The following is a 17,412-nucleotide window of genomic DNA, read 5'->3' as shown; positions in this document are numbered from 1 at the left end:
TGCTGGACAGATTAATGAAAATATTATGTCAGAAGTGGAAGGTGACGTCGTGGAATATCTCTCTGTAGATAATGTAATGGATACAGAACACGTAACATCAGTTCAACCCTGTCGAGTTTCTTAACTCTCTAGAATTATCAGGCGTGCCTTCCCATAACCTGAGGTTGAAAGTTGGTGTCCCCGTTCTATTAATGCGTAATCTTGATGCACCTCGGCTATGCAACGGTACTCGATTGCAAATTACGCACTTGGGGAAAAACATCGTTAAAGGAACAATTATGACCGGAACGGCAAAAGGAGAAAATGTTCTGATTCCACGTATTCCCATTATTCCAACAGACTTGCCGTTCCAGTTTAAAAGAGTGCAGTTCCCTTTAAAACCCGCCTTTGCAATGACTATAAATAAAAGTCAAGGGCAGACACTGAAGGTAGCAGGTGTACACTTAGAGAAAAACTGCTTTTCCCATGGGCAATTGTATGTGGCGTGTTCCCGTGTATCTAGCCCCCAAAACCTGTACATATTGTCAAAAGACGGTAAAACAAAAAACGTAGTCTATAGAAACGTATTGTAATAAAATATCGCGTCTATAAACATATATTCCTACAATATACACGTCCTTAGTAAAAAATGACGCGGACGAAGTCGCGGGTAACAGCTAGTATTATAATAATGCGTCCAATAGTCAATTTAAGAATAATGACCATACGGAATATGGTTGTGTAATTTATGTCAGGGCGTGAATGCACTATACCCTATTCATCTTGGACTGAGACAAAAGGTAAACAAACCTTGAACAAAAAATCATTATTTATCGTTATTCCTTTCTTAATTTTGTTCTTACTTTCTGTTAATGTTAAATTTTTTGTTGTTGTTGTTTTATGGAGTTATGTCGCTTACTTAAATGATTGACTTTTGTTAATTTCTCGTTTCTTTTTTGTTTACCTTTTGTCTCAGTCCAAGATGAATAGGGTATAGTAAGTTACAGTGGATACATAAGTTGAGCTATAATTTTAATTTGAAACCGATTTTTCAACGGAATAAACCGTTTCAGACAGTTTAGAAACAAATTGTTCCGAACTAGTTTTTTTTAAACAAACCTATTGATTCTCGTTCGATGTTTTCCCGGTTATTCCACAGCCATAAAGAGTTGGAGTTCTGGATCCACTACTAAGGTTAACTTTTGGTTCTCCATCATACATAAATCATACATAAAATGTAGACTACGAACGTATTGAACTCACCATAAGTTTGTAGGTATTTAATAAAATATTACAAGTACTAAAAACCTCAGATTTGCCACCGATACCATAGACCCCGCGTGCTGTATAATTATAAGTAAGTAATTCATAAAAATACTATTACTCAGAGTAAGTGAGTGGGGGATCCCATAACTGTTATAAAAAACAAAAACAATATTTAGAAGATAAATTAACACATAAATTTGTGCAGGTATAGCACAAATTTTATCATAGTAGTGGGTGTAAAGCTTTAGACACATGCATGCGAAGTGCAAATAGCAAGTCACCATTGTATAATATTTGATAATATATTTTGCTTGATTTTTATTAGATTGTGTTGTGTAATATTTGGAAAAGATCAAAATAATAATAAGCATGGGTTTTATGACCGCATTTTATTGTTGTCTTTTTTATTGTTTTATTTTTCCTGTTTAATTTCACATGACAACCACAATTAATAATGACGAATGCGATTATAAAGAACAATAACAGAAGAAGAATAACATTCAAGATTTAAACCACGTGTTCCTTCATGAAAAAAGTTTTATTGTTATTATTTCTCAATTTGTAGTTTATTCGTTGAATAATGACTGGCTTGTTCCATTTAGAACTTCTAAAATGCACTTCCAAATGGTGCGCTAAACGGCATGTCTTCTGTTTGTTTATTTACTTTTTTGTTTTGTTTATTGTGTTGTGTATTAATGTTTCTATCTTTGACGATGTGTGAAAAATTTTCTCTGCGGGTTCCAAAGATTGACTGCTAATGCTCTCAGCATTAAGGCGATTATTCCGTGCACACTAGCGCCACCTAATTTAAAAAACAATAATGAGATGAAGATATTCTGGACTGAACTGGCAATGGTGTCGATAGCTCAGTGATTAAGAGCATTGCTCCGGATAGACAGGGACGTGGGTTCAAATTCCCTTTCGTTTCCTGATTTTTTTTTAATTTATGTATATTATTTTTTTTAATTATTATTTTAAAGATTTTATTCATGTCGCCTAAAGGCATTCGACATGACTTTGACCAGACCTGCCAATATCTAGTACATAAGCAGTTGCATACACACGAGTGAACTGAACTGCTGACCAGTGTGCAGTTTATGCCGTAATTTTCAAGCGAAGCCGAGAGGCACAGCTAGGTGTAATAAACAAAATGACCGCAGTTATGCAACCAATGCACTATGCAGAGAAAGCGCATTTCTCGGGTCAATGGCTGATCTAAATCGATATTTGTCGTTAGTGCACACTGTGGGAAAACAGACGTTAATACCATCCAGTTATTAGGTAATTACTGTGCAGATTACGTCACTGAATTATAGGTATACTAGCTGCGCCCCAGGGCTTCGTTCCCGTGGTAATTTCGGGATAAAAGTACTACTATGTGTTATTCCAGGTTAAATATTCGTGTATCAAATTTCATAACAATCCGTCCAGTAGATTTTGCGTGATGGAGTAATGTATTACTTCTATATTTCAGAACGAAGTTTTAGTTTTTTTTTAAGATCTAATAGAAAATATGAGGCCTATGCTACTTCCACTTTATCGTATGTCTCTGTACCAAGTTTCAATTCAATTCAAATTCTTTATTGCTTTTTACAATGTATAATGACTGAGGTGACTAAGTTATTGAATTACAGTAAGGTAATTCAGTAAATTAGTCACCTCAGTCATTATAACCTAGGTATAATGTAAACCCTGTCGGGTATTGCTATATAAAATACAAATTAGATTAACATTAAGAATATAAAAAAAAATTCTGGATAAAATATCAGGAACGGCAAATGGATTACAGATGATTTATAATTTGTGATTACCTATACATAATTATAATTATAATAAATTAAATGATAATCCGTCAAGTACTTTTTGAGAGTTTGTTCTTGTAATATATTGGAAAGAAAGAAAGAAAAGAAAAACATTTATTTGCCAAGAACATGAGTACAAATATACAAATTGATGTGAAAATGAATTAAACCTACATGTTTTACCGAATAAAGGTATGCAAATATAAAGAGGAGTATTTTATCCACTACAAATAATAAAAAAAAAATAATTGTAATGTATACTGGCACTAAATTCAATCCGAGTATATCATTAAAGAAATCATTTAAAGTATAATAACATTTATCAGTTGAGGTGTTTTTGTAATAGATTTAAATTTAAGATTTTATATTGATTTGGAATTTTGTTGTAAATTTTTGGTGCCATACATACTATGCTATTACCGAGTAAAGCAGTTTTTGATGGGTGCAAACAATTTGGGTAATAAATAATTATATCAATAAGCTGACCACTTACTATAAAAAAGCATATTATCATAATCACGTTATTGCACAAGCATCGGCCTAAAGTGCATCAATCATCGTATCAGATGCACTTTCTCGTTGCATAATGGTCAAGTAGTTAGGGCACTATTTGGTATTACGACATGCTAATGTACTGTCAAAAGTATATATATAAAAAATACGTCTATAATTTTTTTTAATGAGCTGGGCCTGTTAAAATGCGTAAAAACTTAATTTCATGATATATATTTTTTTCTGTAATGATACGTGAAAAACTATGATAAAAAAAATAATTTTGTTTTTATCGATAGTTACCTTCCTAGTGAGTTAAGCGGTGGCGGTGTAATGTAAGCGGCAGGTTTCCTCACGATGTTTTCCTTCACCGGACGCAAGTCGTGGTCGATGAAAACTACTATATGTGAGTCAAAATGAATTGAAAAAACAAACTCATATGGCACGAGTAGGATTCGAACCTGGGACCTTTCGATCCACAGGCGGGCGTCTTAACCATTACACCACCACCGCTTCTTTTAAAACAGTAATCATTACCAAAGTTTATTTCTCACTACATAGTGTTTAGCACAGATACATGTAGGTAGGTATTTACCAAAATTCAATATTCGTAATTGAATTAGATTGATATTACTTATTGACGTCAAAAATTTAGTTAAAACTGTGCCTACTGTCAACTTCCAAAGCGCAGATGAAGAAGAGGTTCACCGCAGCCTTTTCTCCGAGGACAAATTTGAGTCTTTCATTTAATTTTTTTGCAAGAAATTGCATTGTTATTAAAACTAAATCTGTACACAAATTAATTGTGATCGCGAGGTCCAAGTTTGTCGCGAACACTAGTCGTAGTCATTAGTCAATATATAATTCTCATAACAATAATTTATTGTGCATATTTCAAGTTTCAATATCTATACCGGTTAATGATTTTGATAGTAGATTTTACGTACGTAATTTAAGAATTAGGTTTTACGAAAGATACACATTAACTTACGATAAAAATAAATTTATAATATTTTTTTTTTCACATACGCAAATGTGGTTCGATTTTAACTTCAAAAATCCTAAACTAATTTACGAACGTACTAAAAGCTCGTAAAAAAAAAACGAAAAGTACTATTAAGTAGTAAAAATCGTGCTATCCATAAGATTCAACTATTCAGGGCATCAGATTTAAAAGCAAACTGATTCAGATAAGCAGGACGGAAGCACAAGATTCATTCTCGACTAATTGACCAATTTGAGATACTATCTTCATTTTAGCAACGAGATTATTTCTTAATTGACGTTTTCATGTTGTTTATTTTTAGATAGATAGCAACGTATACTCGAGTGCCGTGTGGTTCCGCCCTGGAATAGGGCCATTCTGAATCTAAAATAACAGAATCCTTGAAATTTTAAGGTTATTTTTTACGCTGACTTCGCTCCGTCACATGCCCACTTCAGGGCCCATCCGGGAACATGCAGAAATGAGAAACAGTGTACTTTAGGCCTGTGGTTTCCGTCCTAGAACATTATTGGATCAATCCTAGGCCCATACTTGACGACATCCGTGGCCTAGTAGTCAACATGCCGCACTGCTACACTGGAGGTCCCGGGTTCGATCCCCGGTCAGGTCAAGATGGAAAATTTTTTTTTTCAGATTGACCTGGCTCTTGGATGTTTATCTATAATATATTTGTTATAAAATATAGTATCGTTGAGTTAGTATCACATAACACAAGTCTCGAACTTACTTTGGGGCTAGCTCAATATATGTGATTTGTCCGTATATATTTATCAATAATATCATCAAATTAAAAAGTACCCATAAACTTATATAACTTCAGAATAAAGAGTTTATATTATTGGTTATTATAATAACTAAGTCTCAATCATCGTACGCAGACATATCAATTTAGATGTAAATACGATGATTACTAGAAATAAATAATTTGATAGGAATAATAGATATAATTTACACCTTTTACCACGGAATAAAAAACTTTTTTCCGTGTCTTTTACATAATACTAATTTATTATATTATTGGCTGCGCCCCGACGCCTCGCTCCCATGGAAATTTCGGGATAAAAACCCTATGTGTTATTACAGTTTATTATAAGTTATGTAATAGAAGCATATTCGAGATTTGTTCTATACTGATTTATGATCACGCGTATTAAAAAAGATAGTTGATGTACTTAAAATTTCCTTCTTACATATAACTGACAAGGCAAGCGTTGGGAATAATGTTATTGTTATGTAATGTATGCTGAAACCGTCAATTTCGGCGAACTGTTCCGTGATAATATGGAACAGGTGTTAAATAATCGTATTTTCAATTATCGCACGTAATTACCACGCACTGAAAATCTATGAAAATCTTGCGGGGGCTTTTAAAAGGTATTGAATATAGAATCTATAACAGCATATTGAATATTATCTGTATAAAGAATAGGTCAGTATCTAACACGGGTCGTCTTTCGGCTTTCTCTGATCCGACAGGAGATAAGGTGCAGAACACTAATGTATTGAGGATTTGAAGCTGTGACGGTCGAGTTGTTAAGATGCCCTCTGATCGACAAGTCCTAGATTCGAATAATTCGTGTCATCTCATCTCTGTATGGATGGCATCCCGGTTACATGGCGTACATTAATCTGGGGGCACGGGAGTGTCCGCGCCAAGACGAGCCAAGCGAACCGCAAGGGGCACTACCTATCTTTTCTCGAAACGCTTCGTCGTATTTTTGAACCCTCGTAACTTTGGTTTGGATAATGCCAGATTGTTAAAATTGTCAAGATATAAAATATGAGTATATTAATAAAACATACAAAGTTTGAATAACGTAACTAGTATACTTTAGATTTGACAGATGTCCAGGCATTCGTTATCTTATTTCTAGAGTGAAGAAACGGCCAAGCTACACGTTTTAACTAGAATGTAGAATATGTGAAGTTAGGTCTGGTAAAGTTAGGTTAGGTTTAGGTTATATCAAGAATCTCGGCTCTACATGAGATCTGACCACTTTTTCATTAATTTTGACTAAAATGTAGAGTTTGTGCAGCAAACTAGACTCGTCTTGGCAACATTTTTACATGAAAATGTTTTTGGTGGGATCTTTTAATAGGATACTAATGATGATAAAAGGTTAAAGTTGGTATTGCTGTATATATTTTATATCTAACAATGAAAATGTCCATCTGGCACAAGCATTATTTTGTTAATAGGCAGCCCCATATCATGTGTGTGAACACAAAAAAGTTGTTAAAGAAATAAATACTTTTTGTCTAAATTTAAAATTGGAACATCATTGCTAAATTATTTATTTGTACAGAGCAATTTAGGTGGCCAGTGCAGTTGATAGACTATACTGTAAATCTAGACATTCTGACATATTATAAAAAGAAGTCACCTTGTGGTGTCTGTATGTCTATCTGTATGAACGCGATGAACTCAAAAACTATATTTTTTTCAGCTATATATTTTTCACCAATGATAGATAGGATTTTATAAAAAATAATAAATATATTAGGACAAATCACACATATTGAGCTAGCCTCAAAGTAAGTTCTAGACTTGTGTTATGGGATACTAGCTCAACAATACTATATTTTATAACAAATACATATATAGATAAACATCCAAGACCCGGGCCAATCAGAAAAACATCATTCTCCATCATGACCCGACATATTGTGACACTTCAAAGTGTATAATTTATTATAGTTTTACTCGATCGAAGTCGCTAGTAATATTATAATACGACGACCCTAGCCAGTAGGAACTAACACTAAATCCGACCACAACTATGTCATCTAAATAAATCCACCAAAACTTGACCAAAATTCGGAACCGGATGGTGTAAATCACATCTCACTATCACGTAATATTACATCATATGACATAATTATAATGTAATGCATCGTAATCAACCGCAAGCGGTAATCGTAGCATTGTAAAAGTTTTTTATTTAATTTTTACTTTACGTTTGATTGCTTTCGTAGTTTTGTCTCTGTTGCTCTACTTTGCTTTTGTAAAACATAAATTTAATTATTTAATTATTAATTATTATTATTATTATATAGATAAATACGAAGGCTTAAAACATGCTTGTCCATATTCATATCCTTATCTAATGTGTAATTGCTAACATTAGTGTCAAATTTTATTCTAGTTGCCTAAAGGCATCTGACACGACTTTTACAGCAGTCATTCTGGTCAGGCAGAAAATCAGAATTATCTTTATAATATAAAATGTCGTACTCGTATTACGAGAATAACGGGCTTCAGGGACAGAAATATTTTGCAGAGAAAAATGCAACCATTTATTGTTATAAGACCTATTTCAATGACAATGAATGGCAATAGGTACGGGGCGATTTGGTTAATATTTTTTTATCTGTATTTGTCCCGCTGCTGGACATACGCTTCCCTTAACCGTAAAATGATAGGGTGTCCACATTTCACAGAATCACTCTTCATCGGAAGCACAAATTCGACAACATCGAAAATTTTTATTTTTTTCTCAAAATCTAGGTAAGCTTGAATTATAATAATCGGTAAATTCAGTTCTGCTTCATAATTAGACTAGGTCAGGTAAGAACATGATAATAAAGTTTAAGTAACTTGGGATATAAAAAAAAATTCGGAAAATAAAATATAAAAAATAAAAATAAAATAAAAATTCAAAATAATGAGACGACTTTTATGAAAAAAAATTAAATTGTTTTTTCATTGAGCTTTGTTTGTTAATGTTATTATTTTACTAGCGATTTTATAATCTATATTAAGTATTATTATAATGAGGTAAGCGCTTGTGAGTTTGTATGTTTGAGACGACTAATCTCCGAAACTACCGAACCGATTTCAAAAATTCACCATTAGAAATGTACATTATCCAAGATTGCTATAGGCTATATTTAATTTCAAAATTCTCACGGGAGCGAAGCCCCGGGCAACATCTAGTTGTAATATAAACTGCAGGCAGCAAATCATCAAATCAAATTGGATCCGTTGCCTATTCTTATAGTTGTTAATTAAAATTCCAATAAAAATAATACAAATTCGCTTCGTTCCTCAGTGATGACGCTTGATGCAATTACCTTTTTGTCTCAAAGAAAGCGTCTTACGACACTGTTTTATGTAATTACTTTTAGAACTGCCTTTTAAAGCTTGTCTTTCATAGTTTATCTTTGAGTTTCACCTTCTTTTGTGAATAGATTATGTGTTCGAGCACACACAATGAGATCATGTCGAAGTCTGTGGTTCAAGTATGTCACATGCGGATTTTTTGAATTATGTAAGTTGTTTGCTTTCAATTACGTAAGGAATACATTTTGGTTGAAGCGCACCAGTTAACTTTGACGTTGACTTTAACCTGTGTGCCGCTTCGCGCTATTCTGCACATGTTAAATAGAACCTTAAATAATTCATCGATAATAAAAGTACCTTCATCATAAAAGATTATTTCATCGCCTTCATCATCGCTATCATCAACTTCAGCCAATGAAATATAACCATTTCAAACTATGACGTCAAATTTTATATTATTGAAAAACATTAGAGGTAATAGACTCGGTTGGTTTGGACACGTGATGAGGAGAGAAGAGAATCATTTACTGAGGAAAGCTTTAAGTAGGAAGGTACATATGGATATAGAGGACGAGGAAGGTAAAGGAAGAGATGAGAGAAGGGAGGATGTGAGAAGATAGAGAATTGTGGAGGGAACAGACATTTTGCGCCGACCCCAGATGATGGGACAAGGTAAGGTCAATTAATGAATGAGTAATATCTTAAAAAGCTACAAAGTACTGACATACATGAACGATTACTGCTGAGAAAAAATGCCGAAAGAAACTCATATACTTAAATAGTGTTGGTCCCTATAATTTTTGGTCTAACCACATTGTTTTAAATTCGCTATTACATAATAATTTTCTTGTATCTATGGGCATAATGGTTTCAAACACATGCCAATAGATTCTATTATATTTTTCAAAAGATACGAGTCTTTAAAAGTGTAAAAAAAGGAAGCAATACTTTTGAATGGTTTTCGCTCAAGAATGTGGTTATTTTCGTTACGTAAGTTTATAGATTTATGAGTCCAAACATAATCCAAACGTTCTATTGAGTGACCTTATCCATATCTCAAATCACATTGAGTTATATACAAACAGATTCTTATAGATAGGCCGTTGTATAACCCGAAGTAATGTATAGAAATTGCAGTTTATTCAATGATGGCTTTTGAAAAAAAATATTATTGAGTACAGCAATGGTAGGTAGTATATGAATTATTTTAATCTTTACATTCCATAAACATTACAAATGCTCGTCCATACCTTTATATTTAAAAGCGTATTAAGGTTGTATTGTAAACAAATTTAAGATACATTTTTTATGTTATTTAGCTCTTAAATTTAAGTAGTAATTATTACACATATCTAGTGTATTAAGTTTTATTCTTGGACGTAATTAAATTTATATTTACCTATAATACGTTTAAAGGTACAAGGTAAATAAATAAAATATTACATGCCTCAGCAATACGTGTTTATGTACTACCTAACACGTAGACATATTATATAGATAAACATCCAAGACCTTTAAAACATTCACCTGATACAATAAATCATCCAATCAAATTCCTCAGCAACTTTAGATCAGATAAGACAAACAAAAAGTGATTGTTTATAAGACAAACAAACATTTATTGAGTAGTCACCGTCGGCTTATCGCCGCATCTCGGGGCAAGCATCGAACCTGTGACCCCTGTGGTGAAAGTCGAGAAAATACCATCTAGGGTTACTGTGGAGCGTTACATTGGAAATAATATTATGTTTTCCGCACCGTAATCTGATTTGATTACTGTAAAAAAGGAGATTCTTGTTTTATGATCAACTGTGTGGAAAGAAAAGAGCCTTGCAGTGGGACAATAGATGGTTCGAAATAAAATTTATACACTAGGATAAAGACTCGATGATCGAGTGACCAAAAGATGGATGGAGGAGAGGGCTTCATAGAAATAACGTGGGGAAACTTTTGCCCAACTGCCCACAGTTGGGCAAAAGTTTCCCCACGTTATAATAGTAATATCCCAATAATAGTATCCCAATATTATTATTATTAAAATTAAAATAAGCATTAATTGAATACCGCTTCAGATATACGAATTTTCGCTATTTGTTCTGCGCCGCTACTTCCTAGTCAGCCCTTTTGTAAACTTACTTCATCTCTCCACGCGCAATATGTAATTTAATTTCCACGTATGAAGATAAAAGTAGTTGATCAATATGAATTCAATCGATAAAATCTTCACTTTTCCATGAAAAGTAAAAGTATAATAGAAATATATGAAAACGAGGTAACCTTGACCGCGGCGTGTCCAACCGATTACGACTTAAAGATACGAGTGTTATGACGATTGTCAGGTACACTCTGCAAGAATACTGTTTGCTAAACAAATTTTCTGTTTTATCATTTCATGAAATATTTCAAAATCAATCAAAATTTTCTTTACATAAAGTAAGTGGTACTCTATCTATATTATCAGACATGAGTTTGATTTATTTAAAAAATCTCACAATAATCAACTAAATTTGGACTTGTAGACTATATAAGTCTTTTGATAACACAAACGTAGCTTTTCCAATATTCATATTAATAAATGCTTATTTTGTAGACAATTACATTATATTCTATGACAATTACATTATCATTTCCATACGATTTAAGTGTATATCTATACCATCTGATAGAAAAAAAAATATATATAAACAGCATTTTTTTTGGCGACTGTACTGAGAAATCGTTAATCTTCATTTCATACTTAATTTGTCTTAGGCATGCCACCAATCACATCAGATTAATATAAAATACTTAACTATTTTATATATAAACAAGGACATGCCTGGCACAGGCGTGAGCCGCAGGTACTTTACAAAAAATGTATCATTTATTTTTAGTAATAAAAAATATATCAGGAATTTCGGATTTTATTGTTTCTCTGTACGTTACTGCGATGTTAATAAAACTTTGCTAACTTTTCTATATCCATTTGAAAATTATAACCTTTTTTTATTTATTAATGTCAAAAATATGGGGTACAATTTTAGAGGTTCAAGACAGATTTTCGTAGTAGTTAGTTACAGGGCGCCTAGTTTTTCAAGAATTTCAGAAAAAAATGTCCACAAAATTGCTAGATTTTTCTCTCCTGCTGAGAAGGCTCAGTGTGAAGGTCTCACCTTCTCTTCGTCTCAGGGAAGATGTGATAATTTTCAAAATTTCCTAAGGGATAGGTAAAAATGCTGCGTACGAAGTCTCGAGCAAATTTTAGCTTAGCAAGTGACGTCATGCTTTCAATTAACATGTTTAGTTCATTAATTCTCAAGTGTTATTTCATAGAATTTTAAGATGCTCCTTCCAAGATGGGTCCTCAGTATTATGATGTTAGTAAATCTTGTCACCAATAACAGTTGTACCTACAAACACAATGGCAATCTCACAGTTTTCCATACATCTCCCTAAGCGAGAAAAGTCGAATAAAAACGACAATCGATTCCGTGCTTATTGTTCAATCATTTTGTTTCGATTTATCGCGACAATGGCTTATTTTGTATGAAAGATGCGTATGCCACTTTCAATGGCGTTTTTATGATATAAATGACTTGGCATGGCGATTGATTTCCGTGTGATGGTATGTTTCTGCAAAATATAAGCTTTATTACTGACATGTTGCGCGTTTGCGTTCGGGGCTGTGAAGCCTAAGACCAGCGTAAAAATTAACCTTACAACTTTGAAGATTCGACTGTGATTTTCTCCCTGGGAATGCTGTCTAGCTATCTAGGCTGTGTGACCTTTAGTCGCCTCGTACGACATCCATGTGAAACAAATGCCACATTTTACATATTTTTTAAATAATAAAATCTGACAAATGACATTGGGTATCAAACATGATCTATGGTATTTATAAAAGACATATTAGCAAGGTATTATATATATAGTACCTAGGTACTATATATATAATACCTTAATAATTATATATATAGTACCTAGGTACTATATATATACAATACCTAATATCTACCAAGTACCTTTCCTATGCATGCATATGGAGTCTGAATGACGCAAGAAGTTAGCTGTACCGCTTACGCTATACGGTAGTGGCATTTAATGAACATAGCTAAGTAGAATTGTGGATATATAAGGTTATGAATAAACTTCAAAGACATTTTTCTGTAAATTTGTAATAAGTAGTACATTGAGTAACCGCGAAATTTAAAAAAGCCAACCCCGAATAGTATGGGAAACGACTATAGTCGTTTCCCATATCTCTATGACTCATCAGTATGTCCAAAATCAAAATCAAATAATTTATTCAGAAATTAGCCATCACAGGCAATTTTTCACGTCATATTCTAAATTAAATGATGTTTACCAAAGCTACAAACTACTAGCATTTCGGAACGACCACTGCTGAGAAGAAATGCCGAAAGAAACTCATTCAAACAGTGTTGGTCGCTTTTATGCCAGAAGGGCTTACCATTTTTTAAATATAAATTTATGTATAATTTTTTATCAGTAATATAACAATGTAAGTACACAATAAAGTACATGGTCAAAAGGTATACTGAAACATATTATGATTGTGATAAAGTGCTGATGAAAGGAATATATATATATATATATATATATATAATTAACCAAACAAAAAAAAAACTTTTAATAAAAGATCGAGCTGACCAGTTCCCCCGTTCCGTCCCCGACCAGTTGACGCGTGAGTCAGCCATCGCGAAGCTCAACCACAATAGAGGGAACCTCCCGACCCGATCCACGACGCCAAGTCCTAGAGGACATACTGTTGAGAGTCACGACAGAATGGCTTATGAGGATGTAGCTATATTAATATCAGAGGTTCATGGAATGTAGGTAGATTAGTAGGTAGATACTTCGAAAAAGTACCTACTAACCGAGATTTAGGCAATATTGATAGATTGACGTGTTATTCATTTCAAGTCAATTTTTATTCATCTTGAATTAGACGCTTATAAACGTTACGTTTCCATAAGGAATTCACTATAATATCTTGAGGATTGATTTAAAATATTTTAAGCAATTTTTTAAATAGAGTGTAGGCAGTAATTTAAGGTAATTTTAGTGATTTTCGTCTCAATACTCTCAGCAATGCAAATACGTGAAAGTGCGACTAATTTGTCGAAGCAAAGTGCAGTGTTGAAATGAAATCGATTACTGAAAATCGAGTGTTTGTTTCCAATCGAAACGTGGGTATTTTCCGCTTCGACCTGGGTGTTGTATGCAGAGGTGAGTTTCAAAGTCAAACATAAATTTTCTATTATTCTTTAAAAATTAGGAATTTAAAATTATTTATTAACATGGTCCTATGAGAGGTCTGCGTGAGGATTTGTGGGTATCCAACACACGTAGGCCCTTTGAAGATTTTTTATATTATTTGATATATTATTTTATTTACTCATTATATATATATATATATATATATATATATATATATATATATATATATATATATATATATATATATATATATATATATATATATATCTCCCTATTGCTACAAATTATCTCTCAGTTTTTTCCAAGGATTAACTGATAGACAACGCTTTTAGCATTGAGTGCGCCCTCTGTGAAGTACAAAGTATGTTATTGTTTTACAAATTTTGAATAAAAAAATAGTAAGGAGTAGTCCTATAAAATTTATAGAATATATATAAGTTTTATAGGCAACTTATATATATATATATATTTATAAGTATAGAATATATATAAGTTGTATAGTCTTTACTAATATCCTTATTGTGCTTTGCTCTTTATTGCATCATTTAATGATGCATTTAGTAAAGCACATCCCCACATTGCGTAGTTTGTATGACTGCTTTTATTAACCGTAATTTAATACCCGCAATACCTATAATATGTCGAATCTTTCAAACTTCGGCTAACTTTTTCGCGGTAGTGTGGAGCCGGCATACAGTTCTGGAACCCCATAAGGCGCGTGTTACGTCAATCGTTGGACATTCGAAAGTGCAAGCCATGGGTGGCTCTTGTCTCTGTTCGTGATCGACAAGGATGGAATTGTAATAGGATTAACAGGTTACATAAAGTCGTGATCCACATTGAAATTTTTAACGTGTTCCTTAGGGTCGGTAAATAATTGATACCTTGATATAACATACTTGAAGACAAAATCTTTGTGACTATGTAATCTGAGATCTTTAAGAATATGTAACGGATTTTTATGCGGGTTTATTTTAAATAGTTATTCAACAGGAAGGCTTAAATGTAGGTAACATTCATTATATTGCATCCATGCGAATCCAAGCAGTTGTTAAATAATAAAGTGACAAAGTTTTATGTAATGTATATTGATTATCTGTCTGTCTGTTCATCATAGGTATAGCTCAGAGACTGTTGGAACTAGAAAATTATAATTTGGTCACATATTATTTCAGTGGACAAGACTATACATTATACTCAAGTACAACACACACAAAACTAGAAAAAAATCTCTAAATATGTTTTTATTATACCTCCCCTATATTTCAAGTGGAATCAATATAATTTCTACTAATTACTCGTACTGCGTTGTATGGGTTGTAAGTGTCGATATTTGATTCAAGGTTCAGCTTGTGAAATATCTCACTTATATAAATACAATTCTCTCTCCTGAAATTTTTCATTTGTTCACCCATTAGGACACGTGAAAAAACTCAATCTATTTCATAGATTTAGAAGGGATTCTGATCTATTTGGTAAGAACCCTGTCATTGTCATATAGCCTCTTGCGCGCTTCACACGTTCGCACTTTTGTAATACAGAAGGCTAAAACAATTAATTAACTATTAAGCCTTCTTTAAACAAACAAACCGAAATTTCGTACTTTAACTTTTTACGAGTTTATCGCGTTCATACAGACAGACAAGACAGGCAGACGCCTGGGGATTATTTTTATAATTTGTTGGAATAATAGTTAAAATTATAGTAATATGGATATATAGTTTGCAAGAATGTAGGTATAGTATAATTTGTAATGTACATAATGTACCGTATATATATATATATATATATAAATAAATAAGCAAGATTTTATAAACAATTAGCACCAAATCAAAAGTTATGCGTACCAAACTGATAAATTGACTTTGCATAAATTTATTTAACTTGCTGTGGCGAAACCTGTATTCTATTGGAAATGCTCGAGTTAAGACATTTGTATTATTACTGTTATCGGATGAAAGTGAAACTGGAAGGAAAGTAAATACCTTTAAACTAAGCTTTTCTATTAAAAATATTAATGCTGAAGTAATAAACCAACCTTTTTGGTAATAAAAACATGATTTAATTCCCAACGTCAAGATGTTTAATTGTTAGCATGTGTTTGTATATTTTAATTTATGTCTCATCCGCGATTAAGTTCTCTAATAACTAAAAACTAGATCAAAATCGGTTCGGCCGTAATTCCACGGACAGATATACTACACAGTGAAACTTATGAGTAACTCTTCTTATGTCGTTTAGGGGTTAAAATAATGGGTAAATCATGAAGTATTAATCTATCAAAGTTAATTTTCATTGTCGTATTTCTTTATTAAAATACGCTTACATGTCTCTTTTAACATGGAATGTACTTTAAATACATTTAATTATCTTGTCAGTTTTTTAAAAACGCTTATATATTGACGACCTCGGTGGCGCAGTGGTATGGTTCTGGCCTCTGAACCGAGAGGTCCCGGCTTCGATCCCCGGTCGGGTCATGATGGAAAATGATCTTTTTCTGATTGGCCCGGGCCTTGGATGTTTATCTATATATGTATTTGTTATAAAATATAGTATCGTTGAGTTAGTATCCCATAATACAGGTCTCGAACTTTGGGGCTAGCTCAATCTGTGTGATTTGTCCTAATATATTTATTTATTTATTTTATTTTTACCATGGACACGGTAAACATTCGTAAAATGCTAGTTCGAATCTCGCTCGGCATCTATGTTTTACGATTGATTAATATGATAAACAGAAGAACATATGTACCTGTCTTTCCAAACTCCTTTTTCTCATTATATAGGTTTTAAAATTAAGCACTTACTAATATAAATTTTTGAAACCATAGCGTTGTTCTATTATGTACAAAAACTTATCAACTTGTTGTAATTTAGATGGACCTAAACGGCTGGAAATTTAAAGGAGAAAGATATATATATATATATATATTAATTCAATAAATAAAGATAAGACGACATTGTAAAACCGAACCAAGTAGTTTCATACGTTTGACAACTAACTCCAGTGATACAGCAAGCGACATAATTTATTTAATTATTTTTTCAAGATATTAATTTAATGGTTTGTATTCGTAATTAATTTTTACTTTTAGACTACTTTTTCCACAAATTGACTGTTATTATCAGGTTTTAATCTAAATGTAGTCGAAGTAAAAGAATAGAAACGTAATGGAAGAAAAAAAAATGTAATTATGATAAAATTATATCAGCGTATCATCCCATTCTTAAGATTGGTAAAAAAAAATTGACAAATGAAAAAAAATACAGAACTTACCCCTAGGACTATAGCCATCCGTGTTCAGAACAGCCAGGAGAATAAAAATAAAAACACACTTGACAGAACATTTTGTTAGTGCCATTTTAACCAAATTAATATACACGTAACTTCAATCCATAATGACACAAGAATTACACTAAAACACTGGCCACAAAAATGTCCGATAAGAAAAAAAAAAGTCTAAAATCGATTGGCGTCCGGTTCGGTCGGTTGCCGAATTAGAAATGGTTTGAAAAAATGCGCCTGGGCAGCGCACCGCGATGTTATTGTTGAAATGTTGACTAACTCTGTGTTTTTACTTTTT

General features: G+C 32.6%; 1 protein-coding gene across 1 annotated transcript in view; it reads right to left on the bottom strand.

The window, feature by feature from the left end:
- Positions 1-17,412, bottom strand: part of LOC128672441 (transmembrane protease serine 12-like) — a 27,223-nt gene extending 9,811 nt beyond the window's left edge. Inside the window, exon 1 of the mRNA XM_053749588.1 lies at positions 17,106-17,412. Within this exon, the coding sequence (XP_053605563.1) occupies positions 17,106-17,190 (85 nt within the window). The 5' untranslated portion in view covers positions 17,191-17,412. The remainder of the gene's footprint in view (positions 1-17,105) is intronic.

Source organism: Plodia interpunctella, chromosome 9 (genome assembly GCF_027563975.2).
Source record: "Plodia interpunctella isolate USDA-ARS_2022_Savannah chromosome 9, ilPloInte3.2, whole genome shotgun sequence".
Lineage (NCBI taxonomy): Eukaryota > Metazoa > Arthropoda > Insecta > Lepidoptera > Pyralidae > Plodia > Plodia interpunctella.
The sequence above is the reverse complement of the archived record's forward strand: the minus strand, read 5'-3'. Positions and strand labels throughout refer to the sequence as shown.